The sequence below is a fragment of the Cervus canadensis genome, chromosome 8, assembly GCF_019320065.1.
Source record: "Cervus canadensis isolate Bull #8, Minnesota chromosome 8, ASM1932006v1, whole genome shotgun sequence".
NCBI classification, from domain to species: Eukaryota; Metazoa; Chordata; class Mammalia; order Artiodactyla; family Cervidae; genus Cervus; species Cervus canadensis.
Genome location: NC_057393.1, coordinates 9,569,336 through 9,588,456, shown reverse-complemented (window position 1 = coordinate 9,588,456; position 19,121 = coordinate 9,569,336). Strand labels below are relative to the sequence as shown.

The following is a 19,121-nucleotide window of genomic DNA, read 5'->3' as shown; positions in this document are numbered from 1 at the left end:
ACACACTCCAGTATTCTTGCCTGGAGAATCCCATGGACAGAGAAGCCTGGTGGGCTACAGTCCATAGAATCGCTGAAGTGACTTAGCATGCATACGTCTTTAAGAATTTTTTAGAATAAATAATATGAAAATGATATATCCTGGGCAACTTCCCTGCTTCTGGAGCCACACACACTCTAAGTGGTCCTGGGTATTGGGGGTCCACTCTGCCTTCAATTCAGCTTAGCAGATACCAAGAAGGTGAGCACTGAACCTACCAGACAGAGTGAGGCCACACCCTTCCCTTTGTGGAACTGGTGGGTATAAGTTGTCTCCTATTACCTGAGCCCCAAGCCTGTAGCCTCATAGAAAACCAGGCTACGTCCAGAGTCAGTTACCCAAACTGAAATGCCAGGCCTTGGCTAACCCCCAGTATTGGCCTAATCCCAATTTTAGGATCCTGATGGATCTTTTAAGATCTGATTTGTTTACTCATTCATATATTCACTTTCACATCCCTTGATTTTCATAAATATTTATTGGCCAAACACCACTGTAGCAGCATTAGCCAACTTGAAGTCACCGGATAGAAGCAGAGGAGCTGGTGGATGGGGAAGGCAAGTTGCACTCAATGAGACAATATTTTTCCTCCTCTTGATGCTAGAGAATATATACAGTCACTGGCCCTTGGGCTTCTGTATAAAAATGTTGACATTTTGCAGTTTAAACAGCAAGAGTAAGGGGATCTTTGAAATGCCAGCGTTTCTCGATATAGCTTAAGGGAGACTAAACATCATGGTGGTGTGGGTAAACAGTGAGGACTAGGTTGGTTCATTTGCTTTTTCTCGCTTTTGTTTTTCCGTAACCATCCTCTGTTTCTTTTCTCTCTTTCTCTCCTTCTCCATCACTTCTCTTCTCTGTCCCACCTGAACGCCCCCCACCCCCCACCCCGCACATCCCACCTCTTCTCCTCCCCTCCCGGTACAGCAACAAGAACATGTCCATTTGTGGAAACGGATGGTGGTAACTTGATGACACCGTCCTTCCGAGTTCTGTGTTCGCTGTGACCTCAGCGCCATGCAGGAGATCCTTCCTGGCCCGGCCTCTTGGCTCACCTGCTCTCTGCAGCCCCGCTCCCTTAGTTGTACCCTTGACCTTGTCATCACTGATAACCTCCACCCTCTCTGATCTGAATCCCAAGCTTCTCATTCTTGGTCCGCCTCCTCCTCCCCTGGTACAACTGCTTTATGGGCACAGGACGTGTGCATTCACAGAAGAGAACCCTGCTTGAGGGTTTAATGCTCTGAAAAGTGAAGTTGCTCAGTCATGTCCGACTCTTTGTGATCCCACGGACTGTAGCTTACCAGGGTCCTCTGTCCATGGGATTTTTCCATTTCCAGGCAAGAGTACTGGAGTGGGTTGCCATTTTCTTCTCCAATTAATGCTCTGAGGTCTCTTTTAAAGTTTTTAATGATTTTATTTATTTATTTATAGCTGTGCCGGGTCTTCGTTGCTGTGAGATCCTTTCCCTAGTTGTGGTGAGGGGTTACTCTCCATTGCAGGACATAGGCTTCTTACTGCAGTGGCTTCTCCTGTTGCCAAGCATGGGCTCTAGGGCCCGAGGGATTCAGTAGTTATGGCTCCTGGGCTCAAGAGCACCGGCTCAAAAGTTGTGACACGTGGGCTTAGTTGCTCTGCGGCCTGTGAGGTCCTCCCAGATCAGGGGTTGAACCCGTGTCCCCTGCACTGGCAAGCGGATTCTTTACCACTGAGCCGCCAGGGATGCTCTCTCCCTTTTGGTTTTATCTTTGAATTTGTGCTTTGTAAGTGAAGTCCGATGGGCAGAGTATATGCTGGGTGCTTGGAGCCTTGGTCTCCATGCTGTTCCTTTCCTTGTGGCCTTCCCACTTCCCCAGGATGGGTTCTTGGTTACCCTGCTCCTCTGGCCCTTGGGACCCCTGGCCCCTTCACGGCAGTCACGGCCACCCTCTTTCTGCCAGGGAGTACGGACATGGGGTACGTATCCCCTGAGCATCCTGGGCAGCGGGTAGGTGACTCTACAACTCATTCTGCCGGCAGCAAGGCAGAGCCAAGCCCTGCCCACCCCATCCAGGTACCTGGTGCATCCTGGCACCAAAGGAAGTTGCAGCACCCTTGGGGGTACTCTGTCCTCTGTGGGTTGGGGCAGTGGGCCTTTGGGATGGGGAGAGGCCTGGCTCAACTTCCGAGTCCCTGCTTGGGCACAGTGCGGGGGTCTGTCCAATAGCTGGTGAGCAGAGTACTGAGTCTGAAGCTCTGGGTCTGTACTCGCCCCATGAACAACTTCGTTCCCCAGGGAGCATGACACTAAACAGCAAATAAAAACATCAGGAGAGATGAAGAGAGAGAGAGAGAGAGCAGTAGAAGAAAAAAAAACCTTATATCTTAGTGCCTTTAATGGCACTTTTTATGTACTTTGTGAACAAGGGAGTCTACATTTTTATTTTGTCCTGAGCCCTGCAAATTATGTAGCAGAGCCCTGGTTCATCCAATGTCCTTCAGCCCCTCGTGGGCTCACTTCTCTCCTTGATGGATCCCCATGTCTTAGGCAAGTCTTAGCTGCTGACATCCCCCTGAACTCTATGGTCTACTTTGCTGTTCCTTAGGAAGCACGCAAGTTCAGTGGCACTGCTCCTTACTGTGATTGGGGTACGTGCCCTTTTCCTCCCATTGCATATTTTTTAAAGAAAATGAAAGGTTAGCATAACTGCTTCCAGAAGACCACATTGAATCACTTAGTTGAGTCTCAACCAGTTCCTGCAACATCAGCCTTTGAAGCAAACTTCATCGGACACATAGGACCAGCCCGTGAGCCTCAGCCCTTTGGAAATGCATGTGCTGGGCAGCTGGTGGACATGGTGGCTTCTGCAGATTCAGCAACAAAAATATTTTTGTAACAGGAGCACTTTATACTCTGCGAGGAAGAGAAAGAAGTCATTGGCTTGCGTCATGAGGTTAAAAAAAAAGTTGCCAATTTTTCTTTTCGTCTTATTGGTTTGTTTTATGGCCCTTCCTTCCAAGCTTTGGGGAATGAGGTTGCAATGAGAGGAGCGCTCAAGGGTTTTTAGGCAAAACCCAGGGTGGCCAGAAGCTGAAATGTTGATGGATTATTGTTTTGAGGTCTGCTCTCATGATTACTGGCTGAGCCAGTGTATGGAGAATTCCAGGAATCCCCTTTCCTCTTGGGCTGTGAGAGTCTGCAGGAATCATCTGATCCCTTTGGGGAATCGTATGAGAAGAGATTTATTAAGGGCTCTGAGGCTTGTTTTGATCTCACCAATTTAACCATTGGCTGCTAATAGTTTTTTTGGCAATCTACCAGGTCTTCTGGAAAGATCCCTAATTGTCAGAGCTGGGGTGACCTTGGATATCACCAGGCTCAACTCCCTTATTTTAAAAGTGATCAAACTGAAACCCAGAGAAGTCTGTCAAGTGACCCAAGGTCAGAATGAGTTAACACCGATGTATTGCGCTCCCAGTCTATCTAGGGGCCGAGGGTGGCCTTGTGTGTGTGTGTCTGTGTGTGTGTGTTTTGTCTGTGTCTTCACTCTGCACCACCCTTTGTGGATGCTGGGGGATAAGCCTGTGGCCAGCCATTGACAGGGCTCTTGCTCACCACAGGCCTTTTCTTCCTGCAGGAATCAGAGTGGTGATGACCCTGCAGGGGGAGGCCAGGCCACACAGAGGGCTCATGAAGCAACTGGTGCCCCACAGACTGCCTCCATGCCCAGCCCGGGCTTGGCTGAGTGTAACTTGGGCCCCTGCTGGGAGAAGCAGCGTGGCCTGGGTCCTCACCTGAGGATGCGTGGCCTCGGCTTCCTGTCTCGCCTCTGTTCTGACTTCCTTTCAGCTCTCCCCCGGCCCTGCTGTGTGTCTCCCGCTCTGTGACAAGGTCTGGCACTAGCAGCTCTTCTCTGGTGCATCTGGGCAGTGGGTTGAGGGGACTGGTAAGAACACCTGCCATCTCAGTATCACTGCCATCAACCATGGGACCATTGGTCCCCTGGTGTGTAGACCGGGTTCGATGCCTGTCCCATCTGTCTGTTGACTTAAATAACAGTCATAACCTAGAAGTTGAGACTTAGATTTTATTGAGTGGGAATTTTTAGGACTTCAGTCCAGGGAGACAGCATCTCAAGTGACCCTGAGGGAACTGCTCGGAGGAGGAGAGGGGAAGAGTGAGATTATATGGAAGTTTTCCAACAGAAGGCAGGTAGTCTTACTTATGAAACCAGTCAGCCCTAAGGAAAATCAACTCTGAGTATCATTGGAAGGACTGATGCTGAAGCTGAAGCTCCAATACTTTGGCTGTCTGATGTGAAGAGCTGACTCACTGGAAAAGACCCTGATGCTGGGAAAGGTTGAGGGCAGGAGGAGAAGGGAGCAGTAGAGGATGAGATGGTTAGATAACATCGCTGACTTAATGGACACGAATTTCCGGGAGATGGTGGAGGACAGAGGAGCCTGGTAGTCCATGAGGTCACAAAGGGTCTGGCACAGCTTAGCAACTAAACAGCAAAGTCTTCACATCAAAAGATTGTTGTTAGTAAAAGCAAACCTATATGGTTTGGGGTATATCCCCAAGTTAGGGAATTTAGTGCCTTTTTTATGTATGGGATGATGTAGGAGTCTGGGTCCACTGAAATCATTCCTTTCTTACTCATCTCTGCCATCCTGGGTGTTTCCTGTGTGTTTTCATATCGTGAGCGACCTTGGGGCTCACCGTAAGGAGTGGCTGCAGTCTGACGGCTGGTAGTCTCCTTCCTGAGTGCCCTTAGGGTTCACTAGCTCATGTTGCAGGGCTGCAACTGCTGATGACTGTGGCATCCTTGTTTACTGATACGGCAGGAAATACTTCATTTCTCATGCCCTCAGGACAGAGCATGAGGCATGTGGGGCATGCAGACAAGCTGGAGGTTTGTCTACAAGCCACTCGTATCTCCCACTGACTGCCCTGGTGATTTGTGATCATTGCTTTCCTCTGAAACAATGCTTTCCTTTCCTTCTCCTCTTCCTCCCTCCACTCCCCAAAAATCTGCCTGAAGGAATACATACTTACAACCCTTTTGAGACATGTATTAGGATCACCACTGTAAAAGGAACCATTTTCCCCTAAGCTTCAGTGGACGCTGATGGTGACCCACCATGAAGCCCTCCTCCGTCTTGCTGGCACAGCCCTGAGTTTGTTTTTGGTCCACTCCTGACTGCCCCCGCCTTCCCTAGCACCTAACTCAGTCACATCCTGAGGGGCTAAGGCAGCTTCGGGGGCCATGATCACCCCAGCCCCCACCAGAGGATGGTTAAGGGTATCCTTGTGACCAGATGGTGGCTGACGACCCCCAGGGAAGAATGGAATGTGCTGGGCCCTTCTGGACTCTCAGCCCTTCTGAAGAGACAGACAAGGGAGCAAAGAGCCTATTACTTCCAGTTGGTGTTGTCACATCTTCATGTCCTGCCTGGAATGATGGTGGCCCTCTTGTGGCCATGAGAACAGGCTGCCGTTGATGAGATGGAAGGAAGGAGCTGCTTCTTTGCCCTTGAGCCTTGGAAGTGATCAGCCCTCCCACTGCTCTGCCCTTGAGCAGGTGGATGTTTATTTTATTTGCATTGGTTTTTCTCTGACTTGCAGCTGAAAAAAAAAACCACCCTAATTAATGCACTCAAATAATTTTTAGTTTTGATCTATATTTAGCTCTTACGGAAGGTTCTCTGCTGAGTTGCCCTTGGGGAGGGAGATGGATTTTAGCTCTTTTTATTGCTGTGTGTCCTGACGATTTGTGTGTCTACCCACCCGTCAGACAGTGATCCTGGAGGGCATGGGTGGATTTCATTGATCTTTTGTGATCTCTGTGCCGGGTGAATACTTGTTGAGAAGGTTCTCTCTCGTGTAGGCATTATTTCACGGGAGAGGTACTGCCAGGCCTGCTGGTTGTGGTTCATTTGTTTGTTGTCATCTAAATGAATGGTTAGAGCCTTCTTTAATCATGCTATGTATGTTTTAGCAGTAAAACATGCCTTTAGCAGTAAATCTATCACACTGTTCATATCCTGCCTACGGCTTATCGTTAGTGACTTAACATGGACATTGTGCGTCTGGAGTCCATACGCAAGACTCTGACACCCCCGTCTGGGCTGTTTCTCCGTCGACCTGGGTGGCATGGCCAATGACCCGGGGGATCCGTGTTGCCTTCCAGCCCCTATTGCTGACTCTGCTGCGGGGCTGGCATTTAGCACAAGTGAGTCACTTACAGGCTGAGGGCCACGTGCCTTTCAGCTTAGACTTCCTGCCTCTCCCACTGACCTCCCAGCCTCCTCCTTCTCATGAACAAGAGCGTGGCCTTGAGGACAGGCAGTATGATGGACTCACTTTGGGATGCCCCTCTTGCTGGAGGGGTTGGGATAACATGAGTCTCTCCTGGTGAGGTGCAAGGGCTCCTGCTCGTCTCTGGTCCGGAGCCTCGGGGTTGAGCTTTTGCCACTATGAGCTCTCCACCCCTGCTTTGCTGCTTGCCTGAGTGCATTTCACCTCCCCCTCCCCCCCAACGGCTGGAGAACCTGAAGATGAGGAACAGGAGCTGTACGTCTGCTCTGTTCTTCCTCCTCCCCCCCTGCTCCTCCCGCCTGCCAAGCAGAGGATGAATGTCGGCGGGTTTTCTTCATAGGTGCCCTGCGAGGCTCCAGCGAGGTGAGGAGATGTGGGCAGCGGCTGTCAGAAGCCAGGCTGGCATCTCCAAGATGGCCTGTGGCTGGGCCACTGCAGAGGGAGGCTCAGACAGAGTGTCTGCCGCCAGGAGCCGGGAGACAGCTTTGATGTGGGCAGTGTGGGAATTAGCCTGTGGACTGCAGCGCAGGGTTAAACCAGGAATTGGGAGGGGGTTGAGGGAGGTGGGCCTGGGATTTTACCATCCCTAGGTCAAGGCTGAGGCATGTCTTGGTGCTTCCCACTGTATCTGCATTGCATCTTCCCCAGGTCCCCCCATGGAGTGTGTGTCTAGACAGCTAAGGAATAAAATGCTCAATTACCAAATAGGAATTTGGCCAGCAGAGGTATCGCTACATCAAGCAGACAGGCCCGAGATGAGGAGAGAGGCTGAGAATGAGCCCCTCTTGTATCTAAAACAGGCTGGAGAGCCTGGAGCTCACAGGGCCAGCCGGCACCTGCAGAGAGCAGAGGCCAAATAGCCCACGAGAGGCATTTTGACCTCCTGAAGGGCTGTAAATCTGGCCTGGCCCACATCTCCAACCCCTGTCACTCCCTTGCAAAGATTTAGGCCTACAATTAGAATTCAGATTAACACTGACAAGGAGCGAAGCTCTAAGAGGTGGGAAGCCTGTTCTCTCACTTAGCCAGGCTGCTTGCGAGCTGTGAGGAGTCAATTTGGCTCTGAGCCTCAGTTTCCACATCTGTAAAATGGGGAGAAATATGCACTAACTGCCAAGGCAGTTGTGAAAAAGGGCTTTGTCACCTGGGGGGTAAAAGACCATTCCTTCCACATCAGTCCAAGCTTCATAGTCTAAGAATCCCCCTTGAGATATGTCCACTTGCTTATTTCTGTCCTATGATTGTCCCTTAGAATCTAGGAGATGTTGCTGTGAATAAAAATTAAACAAGGTGACACTCAGTGCTGCCACTGCTGCAGGTTTGGCTCAATGACCGCTTGTGAGCTGAATTTCTTCCCCTTGTGTTGAAGTGACGAGTGGTCCCTGGGGAGACTCTGGGCTTGTATTGCTGGTGTCCACTGGTCCCAGCCTGTATGGTCATTCTAGTGAGTGACTTTACTGCCCTGGAGCCCAGCTGGTACATGGGGTCCTCTGGGCCCTGTTCCTGGCTGCCGGCCTGGTCCTCTGCAGGGAACGCAGCTGACCTGATCCGTATATGGGCCCTCGATTCTCTCCTTCCTCCTGGGGCTCTGTCCTCTATCCGTACGGCTTCTGCTCCCCACAGCATCACCTACTTTCCTCGGCCCTGGGTCTGAGCTCAGACTTGGAGACCCAGAACTTGGAGAAGTTCCAGGGAGCGCTGTCTTCAGGCTCCTCTTCCTTAGAAACCCACTGTGATGTGGCCCCCTGGGTCTGGCCCCCTTTCCTAGGGGTGGAGGTAAAGGGACACGGTTGGAAGATGAGTGGATGCTAATTAAGACTCCACAGTGAGTCCTCCCATGTAACTTTCTGATGTGGTTCCCGGCTTGCTGCTGCACTGATGTGGTCTGGGCCCACCTTCTGTGTTTGAACTTGACCTCTCGCCTTGAAATTGGTGAAAAGCAACTGGAGAACCCAGCCCAGGAGCCATGGCCACTGTGTCTAGCCCTCCAGCCCAGCCCTGAAGGCTGTCCCTGGGTCCCAAAGGAGGGGCAGTGTTGCCCGGCAGACCTCCCCCAGGGTGGCAGAGTGCTCATCACCGGCTCTGACTCCTGTCCACTCACCCCCTGCGGCTGTTGGATGAAGTCATCCCCCTGGCAGAGGCAGCTGGCACGGGCCCAGGGTAAACAGGCCCTGCTGAGCTCACTGGCTCACTTCTAGATGAGCTCGGGAGTGGGGCCTTGCAGGCCTGCCCCGCTCCAGAGCAGGTCCATGCACTGCAGCCTCGGGGGGCCACAAGGGCACAGTGTCATGTCAGGGCAGACCTGTGCCCGCAGCCTCCTCCAGGGGGGCGGGCGGTGAGGGCTGGGAGACGTGAACTACTCTGTGGGAGCTTAGTTGTTGGGGTCTCCCCCACTGAGTCTGCACAGACCCTGACGTTAATCACAGTAACACACCTGATGCTTACATGCCCCAATTACATGATGTTTCACTGACAGGTGCCATTCACAGAGCTATTCAGTTCCCAAGTTGCTGAATTCTCACATCAAACCGATGAGATCAGTGAACCGCATTATTCCCATTTTCCAGGTCAGAACACCGAGGACCAGAATGGTTGTAAGGTCCGGCCAGAATCTAATCAGGCCGCTTGGTCTGAGCTCTGGACCGTGGCGCTCTTCTAGGCCTCTTGGTGTCTGTGATCTGAGGGGCATCATTTTTCACGTGTGTGTGTGTGTGTGTGTTACTCACCCAGTCGTGTCTCTTTGCGACTCCATGGACTGCAGCCTTCAAGGCTTCTCTGTCCATGCAATTCTCCAGGCCAAGAATACCGGAGTGAGTTGCCATTCCCTTCACCAGGGGATCTTCCCAATCCAGGGATTGAACCCAGGTCCCCTGCACTGCAGGCAGATTCTTTACCATCTGAACCATGCAAGGGAAGCCCTTGAGTTTTCTGATCCAACATGTTCCTGACCAGCATCTTCCTTATTTGGGGTCAGACAGGGTCTTTGTGGCTCAGTACCTTTGTAGTGGATGAGAGTCTGGGTTCAGTGTTGTAGTTTTAAGCCCCTGGCCTATCTCAAGTCACCCAGTTGCTTGGCACCTCAGTTTCTTCATCTGTTAAATGGGCCCAGTGACCTCCCCATCTTATCAGCTGGTTTCTGCTCTGTTCCTGGCAGAGGCGATGCTGCAATCACCGCTGGTTTCCACCCACCGCGCCCTCCCAGCCTCCTCTCCTCTTTCCTGCTTTATCGAGGCGGACAAACACAAGGACTCTTACGTTGCAATTAGTATGAGGCCTGGGCCAGGTCTTTGCTTTCTGGGCTGGTCCCCGTTGCTTGGAGCAGCTGCTCATTTTGACTCAGGAAGCAAATGCGAGAGGGACTCGGAGGTTTGCCTGGCTCCGGGAAGGAAGGGAGGGAGGAGAGCTTAGAGCTCTCCGGGACAGAAGCCCCGCGCTCCTCAGCCCTTGTGACTCGAGCTGGCTTTGTTTTGTCCTGTTTTGGTTTGAAGAGTAGTTTGGGGCTCCTGACTCTACTGGCCTTCACAGGTCACTGGGGACCAGGCAGGCTTTGTTGGATTAATCAGCCCCCCTGGGGCGGGGGAAGCAGAGATGGTGGTGGACTTTACCAGGAGAGGAGAGAGCCCGCCTCTTGGGTCTTGGTGTCCAGTGGCCCTGGATGCCTTGCTGTCCCCAACCCCACCTCTGCCCATCACCAGAATTAGCACAGAGTTGCCCCAGATGGAGTCAGGGGAGCTCCAAGCCCTCAGAGCTCCTGATTCTTCAAGACCTAGAAGGGACGTGCCTACAATAAGAGGGGGCCAATCCACTCTTCCCCTCCCCCGGGGATGTGGCCTCTAGATCCTTCCTTGGGACTTCGCTCTCTACCACGCCTGCGGTCAGGCTTGCCCCAATCCTATACTCGTCCCCCTCTGTCTCTTGGCCTCAAGGTTTCGGAGCAAGTCTGGCTGACAGGTTGAAGATATGCTGAGACCCTGAGCTGGCTGGCCTCCAGTATCCATCCCACGTCTTTCCTGGCGTGCGGCGGCAGTGTGCACTTGACCTGCCCTGATTATCTTGGGTGGGAGGGACGTTAGTCCTCAGCTGGGAAGGGAGGTCACGCCTGACCTTGGTTTCCTGCAAGGCCTGGTGAATACGAGCGGCCCCCGTTCCTGGCATTCCGTGACATCTGTGCGTTTACCCGTTTTGTTCACTTAACCCAACGCGGCAACACCAACCTTGTGTTTCCAGGGAAAGCTGCCCGTGCTACTGCTTGGCCGCTCCTCGGAGCTGCGGCCGGGAGAGTTCGTGGTCGCCATCGGAAGCCCGTTTTCCCTTCAAAACACAGTCACCACGGGGATCGTCAGCACCACCCAGCGCGGTGGCAAGGAACTGGGGCTCCGGAACTCGGACATGGACTACATCCAGACAGATGCCATCATCAACGTGAGCCCGTCTGCCACAGGGTCGGGCTGCAGTTGGGAAGCTGGGCTGGCCTCAGGAACCAGGGTGGAGTCAAGATCCTCCTGGTGCTTCCAAGGGGGCCCTTTTGAACCCCTAAAGCAGATGAGGCAGAAGGGCTGGTCCTCAGCCTTTTGGCAGTCTCCAGGGACTCCTGTGACGGGCACTTGAGATTTGCCCAAGTCTGCAGCCCGGAGGAGTTCTCCATCCCCCCGCTGCCCTGCCCCAGGGTCAGCCACCACTGGCTTGAGCCGCCTGTGCAATCTTGTGGAAGGAGGGATGCTCAGCTTTGCATAGGCTCTGCAGCCCCCAGAGGTGTTTCTGCTGTCTGTGCGGGTAGAGTCTGAGCACCAGGCCAACCCATTCGATGTCCAGTGAGGTCAGGGATTGTCCCACACAATCTCATTGGTGGAATCTTAATTTTAAGTCACATTTTTCCACTTCAGCTGTTTCCCTTTAGGATTGACGTTTCTCAAAAAGCATTTTCCCCTCCATCTGTCTAATAAATAAGAAACACAGCGTGTTTTGTGCACTCGCTGCTTCTAGTAGGCTTTATTCCCAAACCTTCTTGTGATCTGCATGAAGTAATGGAAATAGAGCAAACCATGTGGATTTTCAGGCCCAGCAGCAAAGTAGGGGTCACATAGATGTGGAGGGGGATGGCGCAGATTTGAAAGACTGCGACATTGAGCAAGTGGGTAGCCAACTTATTGTCAAGAGAGGGAAAATGTGTCAGGTGTTTTGGGAATTTGATGTTGGCCTCTGGGCTTTGGAGAAAAAAAAATCAATATATAAATATCCCATTTATGGTACATTTAAAACTCTCTGAAAATTGTTAAGGTCCTTTGTTTTGCCAGCAAAATATTAGGCAGACAGGAAGAAATCTCAGGAAAGAATTTGCACTCAGGGGCCTGCCAGGCAGGGAGGTAGATTGGACCATGTAATGATATAAACTCATAACCTTTTAATTTTTGCTTATTTTCAGTATGGAAACTCCGGAGGTCCATTAGTAAACCTGGTAAGGCTTTCAAAAAATCTATCTACGTGTCTTTTTTTTTCCTCCCCCTTTTGATTTCTTTTCAGACGTGAACTTGCCAAAGCATATTATCTAATCCTTTTAAATTGAAATCTGTGACCGTACTGTACCTTGCAAACGTCTCTTCTTATCTTTTCTGGAAAGAGTAAGGCATGCTGGTGTTTGGCTTGGAAATGCTATGCCAGCGGACATGCCTGTGTCTCCACGTTACAAGTAAAGGCATTGGAATTCAGGTCTGATCCAGGAGCAGTTAAAGGAGCCAGTCTTTATTTTGAAAGTGTCAGCAGTTCTGGCCTGCCCCCCAGCTGCCTAAGGAGCTGGCTTGGCTCATCCACAGGCTTTGTCTTGGGCAGGAGCCTCCCTTAAGACCTGGCTTGGTTACCCCACTCACACAGATGTCACCTAAGTTTGTATTTTATTTAAGCATGAAAAGGGAAGCCTTTGAATCAGATCCTCAGAGCCAGGATGCAGCCCAGAGTCCCCTATCCCAGCCCTCATTTACAGGTGATGAAATCTAAGCTGCCTTGTTTAGCAAAGCGCAGGATGGCAGTACCTCCTGGATGGTCCCTCGGAGTCGGGGGTCTGAATTCTCAGTGCTAAGGGAAGCGTGCAAATAGTGACTACCCTCTCCTGGCAGTTTTCCCCTCTAAGCCCGAGTTGGACAACCTTTGAGAACAGTGTTCAAAATAATGGTTGGATGGCACAAGGCGAGCCTGTTATTCCAAGATGGTTTCCTATGGTGTGGTGTTCACCAAACTGTGAATTTATCTTGAATGGAAGTACACACACTGGCTTCCTCCATGATTTAAAGCTGGTTTGCAACAAGCAGAGGAAATGAGATGTGATTGTGAGATTCCGCCTCTCCCAGAGCCCCGAGGCTGCTCGGAGATGAGGGTTTGTTTTCCTGGTGATGAAGTCTGTCCGCCCTGAGCACTAGATGGTTCCTCCCTGATGTCAGCAGGAGGAATCTTAAGATTCCTGGAAATGGGAGAAGCAGGAAGGTGTGGATAGCCACCTAGAGGTCTCTGAGGTTTTTTGTTTTGTTTTTTTAACTTTTATTTTATCTTGGAGTATCGCTGATTAACAATGCTATGATAGTTTCAGGTGGATAGCAGAGGGACTCAGCCAAACAGACACACGTATCTGTTCTCCCCCAAAGTCCCCTCCCGTCCCAGCTGCCACAGAACATTGAGCAGAGTTCCCTGTGCTATATATAGCAGGACTCTGGGGCTTTTGGACACGTATTCCCGCCCAAGGAGCACTTGTGCATTTTGAAACTTTCTGATGCTGCGCTTTCACTGTGCTGATCGCTCAGTCCTGAGTCCCGTGGGTGCTGGTTCTTCCATTGCTCAGCTCAGCGGAACGCTGCACATGAGGCAGGCCTCTCGCTCTGTGACCCAGAAGCCCCTTCCGTCTGGCTGCCCCCACCCCAGTCGTGTCTCTGAAGAAGCGCCAAGACGCCTTCCATGCAAATTCTCCACTCTTTCTCGGTGGCTACCTTCAGGTGAACCTTCCTGGATTCAGCAAGCTATTTGCCTTCTGCTTTTCAGGATGGCGAAGTGATTGGAATTAACACACTGAAAGTGACAGCTGGAATCTCCTTCGCAATTCCTTCTGATAAGATTAAAAAGTTCCTAACGGAATCCCACGATCGACAAGCCAAAGGTAAAGCAAGCGCCCCCCGCAGCCCACCAGAGATTCAGGCCTGGGGCTTGGCTACCCCTCGGAAACTGGGAGGTAGGGAAAATGACCCCTGAAGGTCAGCCACACTTTCCTATCAAGAAGGGAAAGGAATGCATGTCATTAGGGCATCGATGTTTGACTGTTTTTTTTTGACCTATGATCATGCATGTTTCGTATGGTTCAATCTATTATGTACCAGGCATGATCTTGGGTGATTTCTGTACATCATTTCACTGCATTATTCATCATGTCATTTAATTCCTTTGCCTGATCAGGTGGGACTTAATCCCATTTCACTGATGAGAAACTGAGATTCAAGGAGCTCATTCAGTCCACAAATGTTTAGTGACTCTTCTGCCCAACATCAGGCTGGGGGTTTGAAGCTCAACAGGGTCCCTGTCAGATGTGCTGTTTACCTTCTAGCTGGGGGCGAGAGGAGGCAGGTAGGGTCCCAATCAGGATTTGAACCACAAGCTGAGAGCATCCCTGTATGGCCCTGACTTTACACGACAAACTGGGGGGATGGAACCCCACTGCTCCTGGTGTCCCTGGCACAGCTGCCAACTGGGCTGACCTCCTGCTTCCTTCTGTGGTCCCACCAGGCAAAGCCATCACCAAGAAGAAGTATATCGGCATCCGAATGATGTCACTCACACCCAGGTTGGTAACGGGACGTCTGTTCTGTCTGTGTCTTAAATTCACTTATTTAAGTTCAAATATTTATTTGTTTAAAATTCAGATATTTAATTTATGTGGCTGTGCCAGGTCTCAGCTGTGGCACGTGGGATCTTTTAGTTGTGACACGTGAACTCTTAGTTACCACGTGTGGGATCTAGTTCCCTGAGCAGGGATCGAACCCCGGGCCCCCTGCATTGGGAGCTCTGAGTCTTAGCCCCTGGGCCACCAGGGATGTCCCTGTATCTTAAATTTAAAACAGACTAACTTCAGAGGACTCTCACAGACACCCCAAAAAGAGAAATCTTATTCTGCCTCGAGACAGCTCCGTTTCTGGTTTAAGTACCATTAGGAAAGAGAGGAGGGGTCATTAGCCTGGACCTCATGTGGGCTTCCCTGGAGGCTCAGACTGCCTGCAATGTGTCTGCCTGCAATGCAGGAGACCTGGGTTCCGTCCCTGGACTGGGACGATCCCCTGGAGGAGGAAATGGCAACCCACTCCAGTACTCTTGCCTGCAAACTTTCCATGGACTAAGGAGCCTGGTAGGCTACAGTCCATGGGGGTCACAAAGAGCTGGACACAGCTGAGCGACTTCACTTTCTTTCATGCTGTTTTATTCTTCATGTTTGTTTTTGGGGTTTTGAGCAGATCCTTCCTTCTGAAAGATTCTGCTTTTCTTTGAAAGAAAGAAAAGAAAGTGAACTGCACTCTGGGTCTCCCGAATTGCAGGCAGACGCTTTACTGTCTGAGCCACCGGGAAAGCCCACGCTTTTCTTTGAAGGCAGGCCTGATGAGCCCGGGTGTCGGTCATTGCCCCCCGCCCCCCACCTCCACGCCTTCCTCTCCCCACCTGGTCTGTTGAAACCCACATTCCAGAAGTGCCCTAAGCCCCTCCCGCAGCGCCCCAGAGCGCCCAGCCTTTCCTTAGCTCTGCCGCCTGTGGGCTGGGGCTCCTGGAATGCCAGGCAGGCCGGCATGACTGATGGGCTTGTTTTCCCCGAGCTGGTGAAAGTTGCGGTATGTGGCTGCCAGACGCATGACATACTGGTGTTTGAACCTTGATGAAAAAACCTGGTGTGATTGTAGGCGTCTTGGTACCTAAGGGCCTGGTTGAAACTCTTGGAAGTTAAGTCGGCAAAGAGCAGAACCTGTTGATATAAATACTAATATCTTAATTACTGTAATTAACTGGCTATTAATTAATTGTGAACACACAACTGTTAGTTTAGACACGTGTGATCAATGGTGGTGCCTTTCTTAGCTGGCTTGCCAAGACTGAAATGTGCATCAGGGCTTGTCTTGGAACTCTGAGAGATAGACGCCTGGGGGATGTAGGGAAGGAATGTGGGCCTGGGGATCCCGCTTCCTGGGTTCCTGTCCCAGCTCTACTATTTCCTGGCTTGTGACCTTGGGATGACTTGAGCCCTGAGTGCCTCAATTTCCTCCTCTCTGGGATCAGGATAACCGGGCAGGCTTGTTGGTGTGTGGTGCGCACTGAGCGATTTTTAATATGTGTCAAAGCTGGGGTGAATGGGTGATGGCAGTGGTCACTAGCCACAGGGACCCTACCCACTATTTTTCACGTGCTTGCTCAATGCCGGGCATGGGAGATGAGATCATGTGGTCCTCACGACAAGCCCACGGCACTGTGCCTGTTTAACAGATGAGAAAAGCAAGGCGCAGAGAGGTTAAGCAACTGCCTAAGATCACACAGTCAGGAAGGGGCAGAGCTGGGGTTCTGAAGCAGGCCAGCCATTACACTGTCCTGACTTCTTAAGTGGTGGTTGTTGTTGTGTGTGTCCGACTCTTTGTGACCCCATGGACCGCAACATGCCAGGCTCTTAAGTGGTTAGCCACTCTCAGTTAATTAATAAAAATTATAATGCTAAAACATTTCTTTTGCTGTCATCCGGTAAATCTTTGACTCTAGGAAGTAAGCAATTTGCAGCAGAATCAGAATCCCTGGGGGGGCACTCCCCTGGTGGTCCAGTGGCTAAGACTCTGTACTCCCTCCCAGTGTAAGGGGCCCAGATTCGATCCCTGGTCGGGGAACTGGATCCCACTTGGTGCAGTAAATATCCTGCATGCCACAACGAAGATCTGGCTCAGCCAAATAAATAAAGCAAGAAACAGTTAAAAATAATAATAAAAAGGGAACTTTAATATTTAAAAAAAACTGATTTTTTTACATTGGAATTTTACATTAGAATCAAGGATGGAGGAGAAGCCAAGTGGAGCCCCATTGTTCTTAATGGTTAATCCAGGTGTTCTTTCTCCCAAGCAGCAAAGCCAAAGAGTTGAAGGATCGCCACCGAGACTTCCCCGATGTGCTTTCAGGAGCGTATATCATTGAAGTAATTCCTGATACCCCTGCAGAAGCGTGAGTTAGAATTCTTCTCCGTTTTCCTGGTAATCGTGTGTTTCCTGGAGGTAGGGGGCAGGGGACTGTGCTTTTCGTCTCCCCTCAGGTGACCGTGAGGACCCTTGACAGAATGGTCCAACATCTGTGTCCATTCTGCTGGTCAGGGCCTCCGACCTGGCTCAGCTCAGGGCTCGTTGGCAGAAGGGTGCTTCCTGGCTAGAAGTCCTCTTCAGAAGGGAATCAGATGGACTTGTGAGGAGTCTCTGGGACAGACCTGGCTGGGGAAAGAGGGTTGGAAGAACAGTGTCTCTGAGACCTCAGGCAGTGATCCTGGCCTAGGCTGCTAGAGGCATCTCTTCCTGAGGCTAGAGGCATCTTTTCCTGAGGCCTTCTCTAATTGTGCCTGTTACCAGTCAGGCCATATTTATCCACACCTCTAGAAAAATAACACAGGGAACATCAAAGTAACATGGAAAGAAGTTGCTCAACCCGCAATCAGGTGTATTACCTGTGAAAGTTTTAGTCGCTCGGTTGAGTCAGACTCTTTGCAACCCCATAGACTGTGTGGACATAATATCCACGGAGACGTGCTAGACCAGGGAGTGGCCAGCAGACTGTTTCCTAGGGGCCAGATCTGGTCTGCTGCCTGCTTTGGGGTTAAGATTAGATTTTCCATTTTTATTTATTTATTTTTGTTTTAAAATTAATTTATTTTTTATTGAAGGATAATTGCTTTACAGAAAGATTTTGCATTTTTAAATGGTCGAAATAATTAAGAACAGTATTTTAGGACACTTAAAAATCATACGAAATTCAAGCTTCGGTGTTATGTAAATGAAATCTTACTGGGGCACGGCCATGCCCGGCAGGTTATACATTGTTTGTGGTGGCTTTTGGACTCCCATGGAAGAGTTGGGTTCTTGTGATGGGGACCATCTGGCCTGCAAAGACTGAAATATTTCCTCTCTGACCATTTACCAAAAAACTTTGCTGACCCCTGTCCTAGACCACTAAGGAGCGTAACAGCTTGTTTGATGCTGTCACACACAAGAGTTAAGGTTACAGCAGCAATAACAAAGCGGGTGCCTCACAGTGGAACCGTACCTGGAGGTCCTGCTCTCAGAGTTGTAATACCCACGACAAGCAAGCTGGCCACCAGGTCGCTGGCGTGTCCTCACTTCCGCTGGGGTTAGCCTGTGATAAGATCATACAAGTGCTAGCACACGTTTCTGCAGTGGACATGATCGCTAATGTGGCCTAAAAACCCCAAAAGGCAATTAATGCAACCCATTGGTGGTTTAAGCCATTCTCACATAAGTTAACTACCATCCCATCCTCTTTGCTCTGGGCTCTTGGGTCCTAAACTGTGCCTCTGTAGATGTAAAGTTGCTCCCCTATCCTGGCAGCTACACCAGGAGAAATGGAAACAGTGCAATCGCATTTCCCTTTGTGTTGCAGTGGGGGGCTCAAGGAAAATGATGTCATCATCAGCATCAATGGACAGTCGGTGGTCTCTGCCAATGACGTCAGCGATGTCATTAAGAAGGAAAGCACCCTGAACATGGTTGTCCGCCGGGGCAACGAAGACATTATGATCACCGTGATTCCCGAAGAAATTGACCCGTAGGCAGAGGCATGAGCTGGACTCCATGTTTCCCTCAGAGACTCTCCGGTGGACGATGCTCAGTGACTCTGGGGCTGGTGGCACCGGATGCCCAAGACTTGACTGCCATGTTGCTTGTTCCGCAGAAACACTGGCCAGCAGAACCCTTCTTGATAGTTCGCAGGCAAAAGCCAATGTAAAACGTTGTAGACCCGCAGGCAGAAGCGCTCCCTTCTGTATCCTATGTACGCAGTGTGCTTTTTCTTGCCAGCTTGGACCGTCCCTGCTCGGACAGCCAGCATTTGTCTTCTCCTTTAACCGAGTCACCATCTTAGTCCAGCTAAAGCTGTTGCTGTAACGCATAGATAAGAGGAAGGTCCCACGGGAGCCAGGATGGTACCAGGCGTGCTTATGCTTTCTTCCGAGTCAGCACCCAGAGGAGGGAGATGCTGAGACAACGGGAGGGTGAGCACTGGCTTCCGGAATGGCCACGGTTGCCTCTTTTAGGAATCTCTTCAGAACTGGGAGCACAGTGACCTGGAGTTTGAGTTATTAAAATACTTGTTCATACCTTGCGTCCTGGCGTCCTTCTTTCCTGGGAACAGCTGGTTACAGTCTCTTTGAATCGATTATCGTGTCAACAGCCTGCTCTTTAAACCACGTTGTCTGTGAGGGTTGAGCTTGAGGTCTCACCAGTTATTTCAGAGTCATCCTGGGGGTTCACAAGCGCTGCGAACACTGGGCCTGGTCACCCCGGGTTCCTGAAGGAGGCTTGAAGTCAGTTGCCCTTGCATCTGGGGCTTTTCAAACTAAAAAGAGGCTGTCAACCCCACATATCATGCAGTCAGTCAGCAAAAAGTCCCTGGGCCTCCGCCCTGTGCCAGATGAGGCACAGGGCCGAGGTCGAGGGGTGAGTACAGAGCAGAACCCCAGAGCTTCCGTTGAGAGATCAGGTCTCTTTCTGAAAGGGAGACGGTTCAGGAG

The 19,121-nt window shown here is 50.8% G+C and overlaps 1 protein-coding gene across 2 annotated transcripts in view; it reads left to right on the top strand.

Moving 5' to 3' along the window:
• Positions 1 to 18,707, top strand: part of HTRA1 (HtrA serine peptidase 1) — a 57,267-nt gene extending 38,560 nt beyond the window's left edge. The window contains exons 4-9 of one of the 2 annotated variants that reach the window (XM_043475231.1): positions 10,568 to 10,762; positions 11,763 to 11,795; positions 13,364 to 13,478; positions 14,099 to 14,156; positions 16,454 to 16,552; positions 17,993 to 18,707. In XM_043475231.1, the coding sequence (XP_043331166.1) occupies positions 10,568 to 10,762; positions 11,763 to 11,795; positions 13,364 to 13,478; positions 14,099 to 14,156; positions 16,454 to 16,552; positions 17,993 to 18,161 (669 nt within the window). In that variant the 3' untranslated portion in view covers positions 18,162 to 18,707. The remainder of the gene's footprint in view (positions 1 to 10,567; positions 10,763 to 11,762; positions 11,796 to 13,363; positions 13,479 to 14,098; positions 14,157 to 16,453; positions 16,553 to 17,992) is intronic. The other variant, XM_043475232.1, reaches the window with a different exon arrangement.
• Positions 18,708 to 19,121: the final 414 nt, after the last annotated feature.